This window comes from Danio aesculapii, chromosome 19, assembly GCF_903798145.1.
Source record: "Danio aesculapii chromosome 19, fDanAes4.1, whole genome shotgun sequence".
Taxonomy (NCBI): domain Eukaryota; kingdom Metazoa; phylum Chordata; class Actinopteri; order Cypriniformes; family Danionidae; genus Danio; species Danio aesculapii.
The window spans coordinates 48062633-48080321 of NC_079453.1; the positions used below are offsets into that span (position 1 = coordinate 48062633).

The 17689-nt window shown below is 35.7% G+C and overlaps 1 protein-coding gene across 3 annotated transcripts in view; it reads right to left on the reverse strand.

Moving 5' to 3' along the window:
• The window catches only part of trps1 (trichorhinophalangeal syndrome I), a 254925-nt gene that overhangs the window by 139328 nt on the left and 97908 nt on the right, over positions 1-17689 (reverse strand). For all 3 annotated transcript variants that reach the window (XM_056479416.1, XM_056479417.1, XM_056479418.1), the window contains exon 6: positions 3457-4072. In XM_056479416.1, the coding sequence (XP_056335391.1) occupies positions 3457-4072 (616 nt within the window). The remainder of the gene's footprint in view (positions 1-3456; positions 4073-17689) is intronic.

Sequence of the window (17689 nt, forward strand, 5' to 3'; positions counted from 1 at the left end):
CAGTGTAGATCTATAAAAAATGCATGTTCTACCAGGCTAAAATGATCCAGAAATTGCATTTCTTTGTATTTAAAATTAAATATTAATACTGAAACTGAAATATGCAAACATTAAAAACAAAAAGGCAATTTTTAAATTAAGAGCTAAGACAAACCTCTAATCATTAAATCAATACAGTGCTGTAAGTGTATGACATTAATAAAATAACCAGACCACTTACTTGAGCTGTTTAACTAAGTTAAGACAAGACAGAGCTCTGCTTCATCTGTCATCATAAAGGTTTTAATCGGCTCTGAATGTTCAGTAGATAAAGAGCACAGCGGCAGTGAAAAAGTGGAGGTCTTGAGATTTTTTGCAATGCTCTATTATACCTTCACATCAGCTTTGAGAATGCAGAGTGCTAGCTGAAGCTCCATGATCCAGTTGTTGTTTTGTTTGTCTCAATGGCTCTGTTATTGTGTCTGCAGCGCTCTGGGTAACTACTTCAATTAGTTTGGCCAGGCTTTTAAGCTGCAGAGGGTCTGTGCACATACTGACTTCATTAAAACTCAAGTAAGGATGATCACACACACACACACACACACACACACACACACACAACTTAAGCTCGACAATGATTCCAACCAAAAAAGCTGCCCAGAATGACAGACACGGAGGATCGATTGATAACTCTTCAGTGTCATCGATGTTGCTCCTCTGTGTGAACAGAAACACTGGCAGACGAGCTCCAGTCACGCTCAAAAACAATAGAGATGCCAAGTGGGCAAGGCATAACATTTGTTGATCGTAAATTTATATTCTAATTAAATTATCTGTAGCAATTTCTCCAAGAGAAAACAACCCAGGTAGGTATCGCTCCAATCGTAAAGGAGTTATGCTGCAGGTAGATTGGGTTTAGGTAGGTGTAAACTTTAGTAAAAACACAATAGGTTACAGTGAGGTTATGTTTAGGGTTTTGGCAGGAGTAGATGCTAGGCAAACTCAATAGTTTGGCCCGCGTGTCATGTAGGAGACGTTTAATAGATCAATGAAAACTCCAGGAGGTATGGACAGCCAACTTGGAACTCAAGTCCCACCCACTTGGAGCTGACCTGCCCATTAGGGGCTGGCTCCGACCTCCCTTTATACCCTTTTCAAACAATCTGGAATCAAAGTAGTCTAAAATACAAAGTGTACATAGAATGGTTATAAAACAGGGTTTCTGCAGATATCATAATGTCAAATTTAAGACTTTTTAAAACCTTTTTAAGACCTACATCACAATATCAAAAACACGCATACACACATAAAGAGAAAATGCAAAATCACAAAACTAGTGGTGAAATAAAATCGAGCAGTACTAAAGACAGGTTAGATGCACCATTGAAATACAGAAAACAAACAAACAAACAAAAATCTTAAGGCTGATTTATACTTTTGACTGGCGCCGCATCGCACACCTCACGAAACGGATGAGGCTTTTATACTTGACGCGTTCGCCGTCGAGATGTTCTTTTAAATCACAGGGGGCGGTCAAAAGAAACAGACAGCAATATCAGACGGATAAACAGAAGTAGAAAGTTTCCAGAACTACGTCATATCACTAATATCATTAAAGATTTTTAAACTAATTGTTTTTTTTATTATTTTTATAATTTATTATAATCATGATAAAGACTTTTATAACCATTCAAGATTAAATCAAACTTTGATGTATCACTTGCTTTTGTTTATATCTCAGACAGTTCTACCTATTAAAGTTAAATATTAATGGCAACAGAACAGGAGTTGCTCTACGATTATATTTTTTATTATGGCAAGAATAAAAGCAACAATAAAAAGTACACTCACTAAAAAATACTGACTTTTTTTTATTATTTGTCCACTCAACAATTCATACATTACTGTCTGGCTAGTTTCTGTCCTCTACTTAAAAGCTAAAAAGGCAATAATGGTCCAACATTCCTGACCATTATCACCAATAAAGCCTAGATATTGGGCATCAGTATATTGGAAACTGATAGGTTCATATATTCCTTTCCAGTTATCAAAGACATAATTTGTTACTTAATTTTAGTTTGTAACTATTAAATTATTTTAAATTCAAAATTGTAATATGTACATCAGTGTAAAACGTATGAATGGTGGAAAAACATATTCTGTAATATTAAATGGCCTCTTTTTTGTTTTAACAAACTTATCCCTCAGGTTTTTTCAAACTTTCACAAAAACTTTACTTCTTTCCCACGGCTGTAGCAATTTTTATTCAAGAATTACTGGTCATCTGGTTCTCCCGATGATCACTCATGGACGGATCATAAAGGTGTCTGTACAGTCGTACCTGTTTCAAACAAAATCTCTTCAAAGTGTTTCATATTCAACTCAAATCAAACATGGCGCCCCGCGAACTGTTCACCCGAGTCTCAAAAAATTTCATGAGCTCCGCCAGCCGAAATCATGTCGCGCGCACCCAAAGCGAACCTCCGTAAACACAGCGATGACGTCACATTCGCCGCACACACTGAGTTCAATAACAGAAAGCTGATTGGCTATTGCATGTTATTCTCTTTTGTAGTTGTAATACAGCAAATTACATTTGGACTAGTGAAATAAAGAACTACAACACCACGAAAACCAAGCAACAACACCAAAAAAGAATTTAAATGAGCATTAGATGTAGCGCTACATGGACATCGGAAAAATAAGAGCTGTGGTCAAATATTTAAGACCCAGAACAGCAAATTTAAGACTTTATAAGGCCTAAAATTTTGATTTTTAAATTTTAGACTAAGACTTTTTAAGACCCCGCGGAAACCCTGTAAAAGGTGCAATTAAAATGAAAATAAATAATTAATACATCCTAAAAGCAGAAAACATCTATAAATGTGTTTACCAAATGCTTAAATTAATACTAGTGCAGTAGTAGTAGAATACTTGAAAACAAATATCTTCAATAAATTAGTTGAAAACAATATATAAACAAATATGTTTGCATTACATAATAATAGTAAAACAGTGTTAGTAGTAGAAGCAGCAGCATATTATCAAAAATTTATATTATAACAAAATATAACTTTTAAAATAAAACTAAAAACCCCAAATGCATATCTTATATCATAGTAAATATATTATTATATATTATTATTATACTTATTCATTATTTAAATCTATGTAAGGGTGCATGCATGTGTGTATGTATGGGTATATTTATTTTTTTAATATATATGTATATTAGCTATTAATTTTGTATGCAAGATTTGTAATAAATAAATATCTGGTAGTGAGTCAAGTGAAAATATTAGCACAGTAGGAAATAAATCTGCTACAACTCACTAAGAAATCATTAATGTTGAGCCAGGTCACATGAGAATAAGAAAGAAAGGTCACATGGGAAAAGAAACGCATGAATTTCAACAGGTAATAAAGAAGAAAACACCAAAGTCGAAGTCGGGAGGAAACACATAGCCTATCACTCACCCGTAGAAGTGACTGCGACTCTTCCTTGGCACTCTTCCCCTCAGTAGCGCTCGGGTACTGCTGTCCTCCTTTCTCCACAGCACCCGCTGGCGTCCCGGACAGGTAACCTTTCGCATCAGCGCTGAGGCTGAACATCAGTGCTGTTGAGTCTCTCAGCATGGTCGCCCCCTTTTGCATCTGCGGCTCTTTCCCTCCTCCGGCCACAGCGTTCAGCAGACCCAGTGAGGCCTGAGGAAACGGCGCTGGGCTTCCTCTCAGGATCTCCCCAGCTCGTTCCTTAGGCACCCAAACCAGGCTCTGCACGTGCTGTTCTCCAGCCCGCACGGCTCCTCCAGCCAGCGCCTCCACCCAGCTCTTCTTCTCCTCGTCCTGGGCTTCGCTCTTCACCATCTCGGCTCCGGGCAGCGGCTCTGGAGGCACCAGGCTGTAGAGCTTCAGGTCTCCTTTGCTCTCCTCTTTGATGCGCAGGGTGGACGGGGCCGAGCAGCCGTTGGCCGGAGCGCAGGATGGGTCCGCCGGGTCCTGGCAGTGCGCAGAATTGAAGTGGTCCAGCAGGGCTGTGGTGTCCGTGGCTGTGAAACTGCAATGCCGACATCGACAGCAGCCGTGAACTCTCCTGTGAAGAGGATAAGAGATTTAGAATTGCTTTGATTTAAAGTAAAGGTCTTTGCACACTGAAGTCCGAAATTTTCATGTGTTTTTTTTCTCGTATTCATATTTGAAAAATTCGTCACGTACACAAACCTTGCACACGGAGTCCTATTTAGAGTAAAACTTTGTCATAACACGTGACATATGAAACATGACTAGGCATTCTTGCAGCGATTAATTGTTAAATCCTTTATCATGGTATCCATTCGTTCATTCGTTTTGGAATATTTCGGAACAGTAAACGTTCATTTACTTTACTTTAGCTTAGTCCTTGATATATGCAGTGTTTCCGGGGGGTCTTAAAAAGTCTAAAATTAAAAAAATAAATAAAATAAATAAATAAATCTAAATTTTAGGCCTTAAAAAGTCTTAAATTGGCTGTTCTAGGATTAAATATTTAATAACAGCTCTTATTTTTCAGATATGCATGTAGCGCTTCTTTTTTGTTGTTATTGCTTGGTTTTCGTGGTGTTGTAGTTCTTTATTTCACTAGTCCAAATGTAATTTGCACTATTACAGCTACAAATGAGAATAACATGCAATAGCCAATCAGCTTTCTGTTATTGAACTTAGTGTGTGCGGCGAATGTGACGTCATCGCTGTGATTGCGGAGGTTCGTTTTGGGTTAGGGTTATTTTTGAGACTCGGGTGAAGAGTTAGTAAACGCATTAACTATTGAACCTTATTGTAAAGCGTTACTTTATTATTATTATTTCTCAAACATATGGTAAAACAACAATAATAATATTAGGCCTGTGTGTAGGTCTACTGTTAGTTAAAATGCTAGATTTTGTATAGACTTTGAACAGACTTTCAATCCTGGTCCTGGTTGTTAATTCACAGTAAAGTGATTACACCAGAATATAATTATTCATAATTCTTAAGTTGATTTATTATGTATGACATATGTTTGTCATTTGTTATTGACAACATTATTAGACCATTTTTTTTACTGCATAATGAGACATTTGTCATCAGATGATCAGATTCCCTCTTGCATTATATTCAACGTGTGAATATATTCAACATGTGTTGGATATGAAAGAAAAAACACATCAAACGCTTGTCATAATTATAACTCTAAAATGCCATGTGATCATTTAACCTCCTAGTTCTTGAGCTCTTAAGTGGCTCTTTAAAACACTTTCAATGTTTAATATTTTGTTACAGACATACAGTGTCATCCTGCAACTGTTTTGCAGCATATGAAATGTCCCAAACACTATTTTAGGGGGAAAATTTTAGTTTTTTACTCCCTGATAGTCAAAAAAACATGTTCAAAAAATAGGTATGTGTTATTAATGCATTAAAAAGCAGTCAGGAAAAAGTGTTTTATGGAAATTCGGAACACAAGTCCACATATATGGACATCATTTTTCTCTAAAAGTATACTTCGGTTTTATTCTAATTAGGTTCCAATAAGCCCAAATAGCAAAGAGAAATAAAAAATGCATGTAAAAAAACTGCTTGGGCCTTAAGAGGTTAAATAATGTACACGCTTTTGTTTCACTAGGCACTGCCGAGCGCAGCTCATGTCATGGCTGCTGTCACTTTGAGTTCAGTTTGCAACAAACTGAACATTATTTACAACTTTATTACCTGTAATTCACAGCCAATGCAGGTTCTGTTCAATAAAATAGACATCATTGGTGGGCACGCATGCATACTCTCGGTAGTAAACAAATGTGTGATTTCGCGGCCGCGAATAGGTCATTACATGAAGACAGATATGACAGTTTTGGGTGTACCTTATAAATACAGTGTGTGATACGTTTGATGCCATTTGAAGGTGTCCATGTTGCTGAGCAGCGTATATAAAACAATGTGAAGACTTCTCTCCTGACCATGAAAATATAACTGGCTGAATCGTAGAAAATTGAATTAAGATCGTGTGTACGGTCAAATCGAGATCATAATTTTTTTCCGATTAATCGTGCAGCCCTAATTGACGATGCTCAATTTTTACATTTGTCATTATATACAAACAGTCTGAAAAATGAACAGAACTTTTTATTTTACCTCCTCAAATAAACACAATATTAGACTGAAAGACATAAAAGATGACCCCTCTATAAAAGATGATGTCAAAGACACAAAAGAGACAGATTTAAATGGCAGGTGAAAAGGGCAGAGTCTCCATTGTCTACTTGTGGTCCAATCAACCAAACTGCATCTTAACAGCAGGTGTAAACAGAGCCTGAGAGACAGAACACTACTCCACAACCTGAACACGTGTACTTGTTCTCCTTATCTGACGTGTCTGTGCCCCCCTGAGCTACGTCTGAATCTCTGTAATGTCGTGTAATTACAGTTTAGTCAGCTATTTTGGTCTGCATAATGGCTCTTTGTTCTGTTCCAAATAAAGGAAACAAAGAGCTGCTCCAAGCTCCGCTAAATGAACAGTCTGCTAACCTTTAGGTAAATGAATGTGACTTTTTCCTCCAGAAACAGCAGTGATCCAGTGAGCTTGCACTTCCTGTTTAAAAAATAAAAAATAAAAATCGACCGCTGTTGAAGTGAAAGTGTACAGGCCAGTGGACTCCACCCCAATAACTATGTTTATTTTATACGCATCAGTAGATGGGTCTGGACAACGGGCATTCATTGACAGGATCGGCTGAATGTACAGCAATGGAGGATTTCTTTTTTTGAATGAGAGCTTTTAAAAACAAACAAAAAAAGTTATTTGTGTTCAAAGTTCAAGGTTTAAGTTAATAATATATGTTTTTTAATTACAAGCTTGCACTTCTTCTGTTATTTTACCGACTTGTTTCTTTATGCTGTTATTTCTTATACAATACAGTGGGGAAAATAAATACTGAACACATCACACTTTTTCTCAGAAAACATATTTCTAAAGGTGCCATTGACTTGAAATTATCACCGGATGTTGATAACAACCAAAGAAATCCATATATACAAAGAAAACAAAACTAATTAGTATACAAATGAAGTTATGTGTAATAAAAGGAACTGACGCAGGAAAAAAAGTATTGAACACATGAAGAAAGGGAGGTGCAGAAAGGCAGGGAAAGCCCAGACAGCAGCTGAAATCTCTCAGTAGTTCTTCAGCAACCCTCTGCCCTTCCTCAGTGTAAATGAATATCAGCTGCTTCAGTCCAACATCTACATTAGCAGGAGGATGAAGATGAATCCAGGGTGGACATTTCAGCAAGACAATGATCCAAAACACAGCCAAGGAAACTCTCAAATGCTTTCAGAGAAAGAAAATCAAGCTGCAGAATGGCCCAGCCAATCACCTGACTTGAATCCAATAGAAAATACGAAATAAAGCTCAGATTTGATAGACGAGACCCACAGAACAGTCAAGATTCCTACACTCTGTTGAAGTCTGTAAGAAACGTACACCTGAGCAAGTCATGTGACTTCATTCTCCATATGAGAGGCGTCTTTAAGCTGCTGTCAACCAAAAATAAAAAGGCTTTTATATATAGTATTAAATCAGTAGTTCAGTACTTTCTTCTTCTGTCATTCCATTGTTATTACAATTTTTTCAGATTGTTTTGTTTTGTTATATTTTTATGTTTGTATTGTTTGGGTTTTTACCAAAATCTGGTTCAATTCCATGTCAACAGCTCCTTTATGCCCAGCCAGCACAAGCTCTCTACAACTCTTACATGGTCGCCCAATGAAGCCAAGCAGGGCTGCGCCTGGTCAGTCCCTGGATGGGAGACCACATGGGAAAGCTAGGTTGCTGCCGGAAGTGGTGTTAGTGAGGCCAGTAGGGGGCACCCAACCTGTTGTCTGTGTGGGTCCTAATGCCCCAGTATAGTAAAGGGGACTTTTTACTGCCGAGTGAGCGGATGGGATGTTAAACCAAGGTCCTGTCTCTCTGCGGTCATTAAAAATCCCAGGATGTCCTTCGAAAACGAGTAGGGGTTTAATCACGGCATCCTGGCCAAATCTGCCCATCATGGCCTCTCAACCATCCCCATATCATAATTGGCTTCATCACTCTGTCTTCTCTCCACCAATCAGCTGGTGTGTGGTGTGTGGTCTGGCGCAAAATGGCTGCCGTCGCGTCATACAGGTGGATGCTGCACACTGGTGGTGGATAAGGAGATTTCCCTGAATGTGTAAAGCGCTTTGAGTGCCCAGAAAAGTGCTATACAATGTAAGGAATTATTATTATTATTAGAAATATTATTCACAGGAAAAAACCATGACATGTTCAATACTTTTCCCACCGCTGTATATCGTTTCAAACTACCAAAACCTCATAAAAAAAAGACACTTAAACTGCAGAGTGGGATTTTCACCATCTCGGTCAACAGAGCAGAGATCACCCATATTATTTTTTATATATGTTCTTAAAATATTTAGCTGAAGAAAAAAAAGCCATCTACATCTTGGATTGCCCAAGTAAATGAACAATAATTTGATTTTATTTCTATAAATTCTGTAAATGTAGCATCTAGCCATTTTGCTTTTTTCCTCCTGCTTTTTACCCATCACAGTTCAATACAGTGTCTTCTGTGGAAACCTAAAGCTGTGATTGGTATTATAGATGCCAACTAGAGCACAATCCTTCAAGAAGAATCTCAACCTAAGACCTTCCTAACAATGTGACGAAGACAATTGAGCAGAACAGCGAAAATGCAAATAAAATCTAAGATCTGTTACCCAGTAAACAGCCTCTCACCATCTGACTGTGTTGAACCGGGATGAATAAAAAGCAAGGGAGAAAACAGTTAGATGCCATCTCGGCCCCTCCGGGCACCAAACGAGGGACAGGGTGGTAAAAGTGCTTTTCATCATAGCTGTAGCCTGCCTTTCCCAGCATGCAGCGCTGTAATTTGTTCCTCTTAGGTACACGGAGGCAGGAGCAGATCAAACATTGGTGGGTTCAGCGACCGCTGAGGTGTGAGAAAGAGCACAATCTGCTGCTTTCACCTCTGATTACAGACAACACAACATTTACACATCACAAAAACAAAGGCCAGTGGATACACACACACAAATATGACTTCAGAAAGGGTGAAAAACAACAGAACTGCACATTTAAATGGGCCACAACTCCGCTAGTTCAGTGCCAGTGAACTGACCATCCACAGCCTTAACAAGAAGTAGTTAAAAAAACGGCATCTAAAAGGATATTAAGACATGATTTATGCCAACTTTGCAGGGGAAATGATCAAACAAATCATTTTCCAACTAATAATATTGACATAAAATGCAACAGAGTTTGCTAGAGTCAACAGATTCAATACCCACTAATAGAGCTACCAATCAGATATACTTAGTAGATCTGAAAACATCTTAACTGCACATTTAAATGTCATGATTTTTCGGGACAATGTGTGCAGTTGAAAAGTGTTGTATGTAAGTTTATGACTATTCTAAAACATAAAACGAACATGCTAAACATGCTAAGTGAAGATAGTCGTTTAATTGAAAAACAATGCTAAAAGTCTGATATTCTCCTGGGAAAAAATGTGTTCTGTGTCTGCCTTTGTTTTGGTCTCAATATCCTGCCCATGACCAGTTTTATATTTCAGCCCCCCAGGTTGCCCTGGTGGAAAGCACGGGAAAAGGGATATAAATATTATAAATGTAAACATATATACATTCACCGGCCACTTTATTAGGCACACCTGTAAAACTGCTTGTTAACTCTAATTTAACATGGTGGCAACTCAATGGGTTTGGGCATGTCGACATGGTCAAGACGATCTGCTGCAGTTCAAAGCGAGCATCAGAATGGGGAAGAAAGGGGATTTAAGTGACTTTGAACGTGGCATGGATGTGGTGCCAGACGGGCTGGTCTAAGTATTTCAGAAACTGCTGATCTACTGAGATTTTCACGCACAACCATCTCTAGGGTTTACAGAGAATGGTCCGAAAAAGAGAAATATCCAGTGAGCGGCAGTTCTGTGGGAGCAAATGTCTTGTTGGTGTCAGAGGTCAGAGGAGAATGGCCAGACTGGTTTCAGCAGATAGAAAGGCAACAGTAACTCGAATAAGCACTCGTTACAACCGAGGTAGAAGATTGGAGAAACGTTGCCTGGTCTGATGAGTCTCCATTTCTGCTACAACATTCGGATGGTCGGGTCACAATTTAGCATCAACAACATGAAAGCATGGATCCATCCTGCCTTGTATCAATGGTTCAGGCTGGTGGTGGTGGTGTAATGGTGTGGGGGATATTTTCTTGTCACACTTTGGGCCCCATTAGTACCAATTGATCATCGTGTCAACGCCAGAGCCTACTTGGTTGCTGACCATGTCCATCCCTTTATGACCACAGTGTACGCATCTTCTGATGGCTACTTCCAGCAGGATAACGCGCCATGTCATAAAGCGCAAAACATCTCAGACTGGTTTCTTGAACATGACAATAGGTTCACTGTACTCAAATGGACTCCACAGTCACCAGATCTCAATCCAATAAAGCACCTTTGGGACGTGGAACAGGAGATGCACATCATGGATGTGCAGCCAACAAATCTGTAGCAACTGCCTGATGCCATCATGTCAATATGGAGCAAAATTCCTGTGAAATATTTCCAGTATCTTGTTGAATCTATGCCACAAAGGATTGAGGCAGTTTTAAAGGCAAAAGGGGGTGAAACCTGGTACTAGTAAGTTGTACCTAATAAAGTGGCCGGTGAGTGTCAGGCATGCTCGCTCCCGTTGGTGCGGTCAATCTGGCAACCTGCGTTTGCATGGAGTCATCTAAGGAGGGGCCGGTTGAAAAAGTGTTTTGATTTTGGTCTGCAATAACTAGTTCAACCACTGGGTGTCAATCTTGCATACTGCACCTTTAACAATTTACTCTTAGATCTCAATATATCTGGAACTGAACCATAATAACTAGACCACAAAAACAAAAGTTGGCTAAGAACGAAAAAGACAATCTTGACAATCATGTTTATGACAGATTTATGACAAGTTATGTTGTCTCGGTAATGTCATGTTGTCATGACAAAGACAAAAGCAGGTTGTGATGTATTTGTTTATGTCAAGTTGTCATGACAAAAAATGTCAACTTTGCATTTAAAATGTCATAACTGAGCAAATGACACTTAATAATAATTGTCATAAGCATGCGTACAAATCTCATTCACATTATAAACACCCCCTTCAAGTAAAGTGTTAACCAGTTATCTCACCAAAATAAAAAGATCAAAATAAAAGTTTTAGCTGGGGATTTCTGCTTGACTTGACACCAAATGACCCGGAAAATAATCCGAAAGTAATATAAAGAAAAGCGTCTACACATGTAGGAATAAAATGGACATCTGAAGAGCATATAAACGTCTGTGAAGTTGTTTTATGAGGACCATTTACCGTAAGCGACAGACACACAGACACATCGAGTTATCATTAATCAGTACCAGACAACATCGGGCTACTTGAGCGCTCCCCCAAAACTGCAGTGTTTTCCAACAAAGCAATGGGCCGCTTCCAAAACAAACGCTATTCTTTGGTAACTGACACAGAGCATAAATATGTTTGTCAAACCCTGTAACCCAGAACCGATTGTTTTCTGCCGGGAGTTCTGCTAACTGAAGTTTTTAAGTTGAGTAGTTGACATCAAAGTTTCTGCTAGCATGAACTCAATCATACATGTTTACATCACAAACTGACACAGTGCAGAGAGTAGATCTGAATAACTTTACCTGCTCTAAAACCTCCAAATCACACAAAAACTTTCTTTCTTTCTTTTTCTATATTTTTCTTTCTTTCATTCCTTTCTTTCTTTCTCTCTTTCTTTCTTTCATTTTTTTCTTTTTATTTCTTTCATTCCTTTCTTTCTCTCTCTCTCTCTTTCTTTCATTTTTTTCTTTTTATTTCTTTCATTCCTTTCTTTCTCTCTCTCTCTCTCTCTCTCTCTCTTTCTTTCTTTCTTGCTTTCTCTTTCGTTTTTATTTATTTCTTATATTTCTTCTATTTCTTTCTTTTTCTTTCCTTCTTTTTTTCTCTCTTTCTTTCTCTCTTTTTCTTTCTTTCTTTCTTTCTTTCTTTCTTTCTTTCTTTCTTTCTTTCTTTTATTCTCTTTCTTTCTTTCTTTCTTTCTCTCTCTCGTTCTTTCATTCTTTCTTTCTTTCTTCTTTCTTTTTTTTCTTTCTTTCATTTCTTTCTTTCATTCCTTTCTTTTATTTCTTTCTTTTCTTTTTATTTCTTTCTTATTTCTTTCTTCATTTCTTTTCTTTCTTTTTTTCTCTAATTTCTTTCTTCGTTTTTCTTTCTTTCATTTCTTTTTCATTTCTTTCTTTCGTTTTCTTTTCTTTTATTTCTTTTTTTTCTTTCTCTTTCATTTCTTTCTTTCATTTTCTTTTCTTTCATTCCTTTCTTTTATTTCTTTCTTTCATTTCTTTTCTCTAATTTCTTTCTTTCATTTCTTTTTCATTTCTTTCTTTCGTTTTCTTTTCTTTTATTTCTTTTTTTTTCTTTCTCTTTCATTTCTTTCTTTCATTTTCTTTTCTTTCATTTCTTTCTTTTTTTCTCTTTCATTTCTTTCTTTCGTTTTTCTCTCATTCCTTTTCTTTCTTTCCTTCTTTCTTTCTTTCTTTCTTTTATTCTCTTTCTTTCTTTCTTTCTTTCTTTCTCTCGTTCTTTCTCTCTCTCGTTCTTTCTTTCTTTCTTTCTTTCTTTCTTTCTTTCTTTCTTTCTTCTTTTTCTTTTTATTTCTTTCATTTCTTTCTTTCATTCCTTTCTTTTATTTCTTTCTTTTCTTTTTATTTCTTTCTTATTTCTTTCTTTCATTCCTTTCTTTTATTTCTTTCTTTCATTTCTTTTCTTTCTTTTTTTCTCTTATTTCTTTCTTTCGTTTTCTTTTCTTTCATTTCTTTTTCATTTCTTTCTTTCGTTTTCTTTTCTTTTATTTCTTTTTTTTCTTTCTCTTTCATTTCTTTCTTTAATTTTCTTTTCTTTCATTTCTTTCTTTTTTTCTCTTTCATTTCTTTCTTTCGTTTTTCTCTCATTCCTTTTCTTTCTTTCTTTCTTTCTTTCTTCTTTCTTTCTCCTTCGTTCGTTCAGTCTCTGTTTTTGTCATTTTCTTTCTCTCTTTAGTCTCTTTTCTTTCTATATTTCTTTCTTTCTCTTTACTTTTTCAATTCTTTCTCTGCTTTCTCTTTTTCTCTCTATCTGTTCTGTATTGGTTTCTTTATTTCCTATTCTCTTTCCTTTTATTCTTTCTTTCTCTATCTATCTATTCTTTATCCGTTTCTGTCAAGTTTCTTCACTTTCCTATATTTTTCTTTAATTCTGTCACACTTTCTCTCTCTTTATCTATTTCTTTCCCATTATTTCTCTCTGGTTCTGTCACTATAATTCTCTCTTTCTCTATTAATCTTTATCTTTTTCTACTGCTCTTTCTTTCTTTCTTTCTTTCTCTTTTTTCATTTCTTTCTCTTTACTTTCTCTTTTTGTCACTTTATTTCTGTCTTCTCTTTTATTTATCTTTATCTTTTTCTATTGCTCTTGATTGCTTTGTCTAAATTTTCTTTATTTTTATTTTTCTTTCTTTTTTTCTTTCTTTCTCTATCACTCTTTCTGTCTTTCTTTTTACGTTTCTGTTACTTTCTCTCTTTACTTTCTCCTTTTTCTTCTTTGCTCCTTTTTTCTCTTTACTCTCCTTCTCTTTTTTTCTATTGCTCCTTTTTTCTCAATTTCTGACAATTGTTCTTTATCCTTTTTCTTTCTTCTGTCACTCTTTTTCTTCATCTCCTTTTCTTTTTACTTTCTCTCTTTCTTTCCTTCTCTCTCTCTCTCTCTCTCTCTCTCTCTCTCTCTCTCTCTCTCTCTCTCTCTCTCTCTCTCTCTCTCTCTAAAATCTGTAAATTAGCATGATTTCTGAAAGATGGTGTGACACTGAACATAACAATATTAACAACTAATTAGGCATGATTGTAAAAACAAACAGCTTTGCTTCACAAGAATATCCAACATTTACACATTTTTTTTTAAAACATTTATTTTAAACTATAATAAAGTGTGTATGTGTGTTTATTTAGATAAAAATATCCCAGTTCAACCAAAGTTGATTCAGCATAATAATAATCTTAGTTAAGTTCCAATTTAAACAGCTACAAAATTAATAATAAATAAATAAATAAACCTGACTTCGATAAACATCTGTGAATGTCAATCACAAGTACAGTGCATTATTACGGTAATGATGACTTTTTACTTAAATGGTTTTAATTAACACGTTGACAGGTTGTCACATTTCCTGTGATGTTCAGAAAACACATTAAGGCCATTAACCAAATAGTGTTAATTCAAGCTGCGTCTGCTGGATAATGAGGTACAAGCAAAACACTAGCAGATTGGATGAGAAAGAGCGAAAAGTAGACATTCAAGAGCTGTCAGCATTCTGTTCAAATAATCAACTGTGTGTGTGTGTGTGTGTGTGTGCGTGTGTGTGTGTGTGTGTGTGTGTGTGTGTTTATCACAGCTCATAGACCATGGTAATTTAGTTTTTTTAAGCATAAATAGAATTCAAAATAATAACCACAGATGCATTACTAATGCCACATAACACAAGCAAAGATATCATTGAATATCAAATATCATTATATCAAATATGATTTAAAATGTTTTAACAAAGAAAAAGAGAAGGATTATGGGGCAAATACAAAAAAAAACATATTTAAAAACGTGTGTTCCCTGCCTTGGCATGATTCACAGTGTTAATCTCATAATAAGAGATGATTATTTCAGCGGTCGGGTCAGATTTAGTGTCAAATGACAGTATTTTGTGTGGTTATGTCACATCAGGGGGTGTGATAATAGTTCTGACAGCTTGTAACCATAACAAATACCATAACATTTTTATTTTACACAATGAACTTATCAAAAAGGCAAAATCTGTAGAGTTATTAAAGGTGAATTAATCAAAAAGGTTTTCAATCAGTAAAACAATACAACTGAAACACAGCTGTACATGAAGATCGGTCTTTTTTTCTGAAGAAAAAAAAATTATAATAATAATCACCTATCTATCACCCATTTTTCTCTTGATTTATACAAAAAAAAAAATGTATGTCACTGGGTTCTACAATAATTTATGCATAAAATCTTGATAGGAATATTTAAAGGACACCTATTTTTCCCCTTTTACAAGATGTAAGAAAGGACTTTGTTGTCTCCAGAATAGACATGGGATGATAACCGTTCTCAAGGTATACCGTAGTTTGGAAAATCAAGGTTTTAAAATCGCCAACATTTTTCTGCTATACCGTTCCTAAAATATGTGTACAATTTTTTTAATTGAATTAAATTTTTTTATAATTTATATTTTTTTTTTAGGACAACAGTATCTCCAGCAGAAAATATATCCAAAGATGTCGTTTTGAATTGTTAAGAAATCTGAGCTTTAGGAACTAACGAAGACAGCAGAAGTCAATGATTCATTTAAATTATTCAGCCTGATGTTTACTGCTCCAAAATATTTGAAATGTTTCTCAAAATATATTATATTTTTTAATTATTTAAATATATATATTATATTATTTAAATATATTGTGTTCAAAAGGGAAAAAAGTTTTAGTTTTTTTAAAAGATTTTCTGCTATACCGTTCCTAAAATATGTGTAAGATTTTTTTTATTTAATTTTTTATTTTCTTTTTGGAATTTTTTTTTTAGGACAACAGTATCTCCAGCAGAAAATATATCCAAAGATGTCGTTTTAAATTGTAAAGAAATCTGAGCTTTAGAAACTAACGAAGACAGCAGAAGTCAATGATTCATTTAAATTATTCAGCCTGATGTTTACTGCTCCAAAATATTTGAAATGTTTCTCAAAATAAAATATATTGTGTTCAAAAGGGAAGAAAGTTTTAGTTTTTTACCCTGACATTTAAAAAGAATATATATTAAGGCAGTTATCACAATACTGTGAAACCATGATATTTTTATCTAATGGTTATCATACCGTCAGAATTGTATACAGGTCCATGCCTACTCCAGGATGTGTCTGTAAAGTTTCAGGTCAAAACATCCATCAGATTATTAATTATAGCCTCCAGAATTTGCCCATGTTGGTGTCTGAGTACAGTACAGCTGTTTTGTAGCCTGTGGCTTTAAATGCAAATGAGCAGCTTCTCCCTGCCCACCACTCCCATGTGCGTGTGTGCTTCTTCTGCGTTACGTCAGATAAACAGCAGTCAGTGATAGAGACAGACACGGCTGAAGCTGAAATAAGCTCATTATTAAAAAATACCAAGAAAGTTTATTTGATGTATTTGTGGTGGAGTTTATTCAAGCCTTTCTGAAACGATGAGTCTCACACAAATGCGTCATGCGGCTGTGGTGATTATAGCGGTTATGAATTAGATAGCAATTTTACTGTCTTTATTACAAACATGCTCTGTTTTAAAAATGTTTTAAACTTATAAAAGGTATTAAATAAAAATTGAAACAGACATTTTAATCTCAGTTTCTTTGCAAAAAATGCTCTGTGGACATGTGTATACATATTATTATAGAAACATGGTGTCTGTCAATCAATTTGGTGGGCGGGGTTAACCACACTACTACGTCACATGGGCCTCAAAAATCACTGGGATTTGGCTCCTATTTTAAAGTCAGGAAATTTTTTAAAAGAGAGACTTTTTGTGTTTCTATCACTCCAATACGACAGTGGACACACTATACCTACACATAGTTCTGGTCCAAACAGCTTACGAAAGAAGATTTTCATCATAGGTGATATTTAATACAAGGATCATTTGATCGCATATTAAAAGACTATTTAAAAATCACGGTGAAGCTCCAAAATAATCTTTAATTGTCTTTTAGATTTGAATTCTTCATCACTATTATCCAAGTGATCAGATTTGACCATTTCTTTTTAAGTGATGATGATGATGATTTTTTCATATTTTGACTTTTTTGGGAGACTTATTTCACTAAAGTTATTTGAAACATGAAAGCAGACACTTTACTTGCATTTATAATGTTCTATATGTACTAAAAACATTACTTTGGCTGTGTCTGAAATTGCCTACTACTCAGTAGGTACTGCATTTGAATTTAAATGTACTACTTGGCCGTTAGAAAAGTGCGTTTTCCATACAGTATGAATGTCAGTAGCATGAATGAAACTCGGACATACTACATCCGCCAATTTCATTCATGAACTCTCTTGCGGTGCATCATGGGATAGCTAGGCTCTCATACTGTTTTTAGCATACTATATAGTATGGAAGTATGCGATTTTGGATGCAGCCTTTGATTCAAAAACCCAAATGGGAGAACTCATCTTTGATGAAACAAATAAATAAAAAACAACTATCGGAGAAGAGTTTATCATCTAAAAAGAAAAAGTGCACAGCATCAAACTGAACTTCAAAGGCTCTAAATCGACTCAGAGATGGCCTTTCTTGCTCTTTTTTTCCGCATGGCTGCCAAATCTAATAAACAAGCAGCAAAAACAGAATTGTAGGTATTGACAGAGTCAAAAAAAAGTAGACAGTTTGTTTCTTAGACCGAATCGGAGCAAGAAAAGCTCTTTACAGCATACCTGCCTGACTAGTATAAATCATCTACCCATTCAAAACAATACGCGCATTCACTCACCGGACACTTTATTGGGTACACCTTACTAGTACTG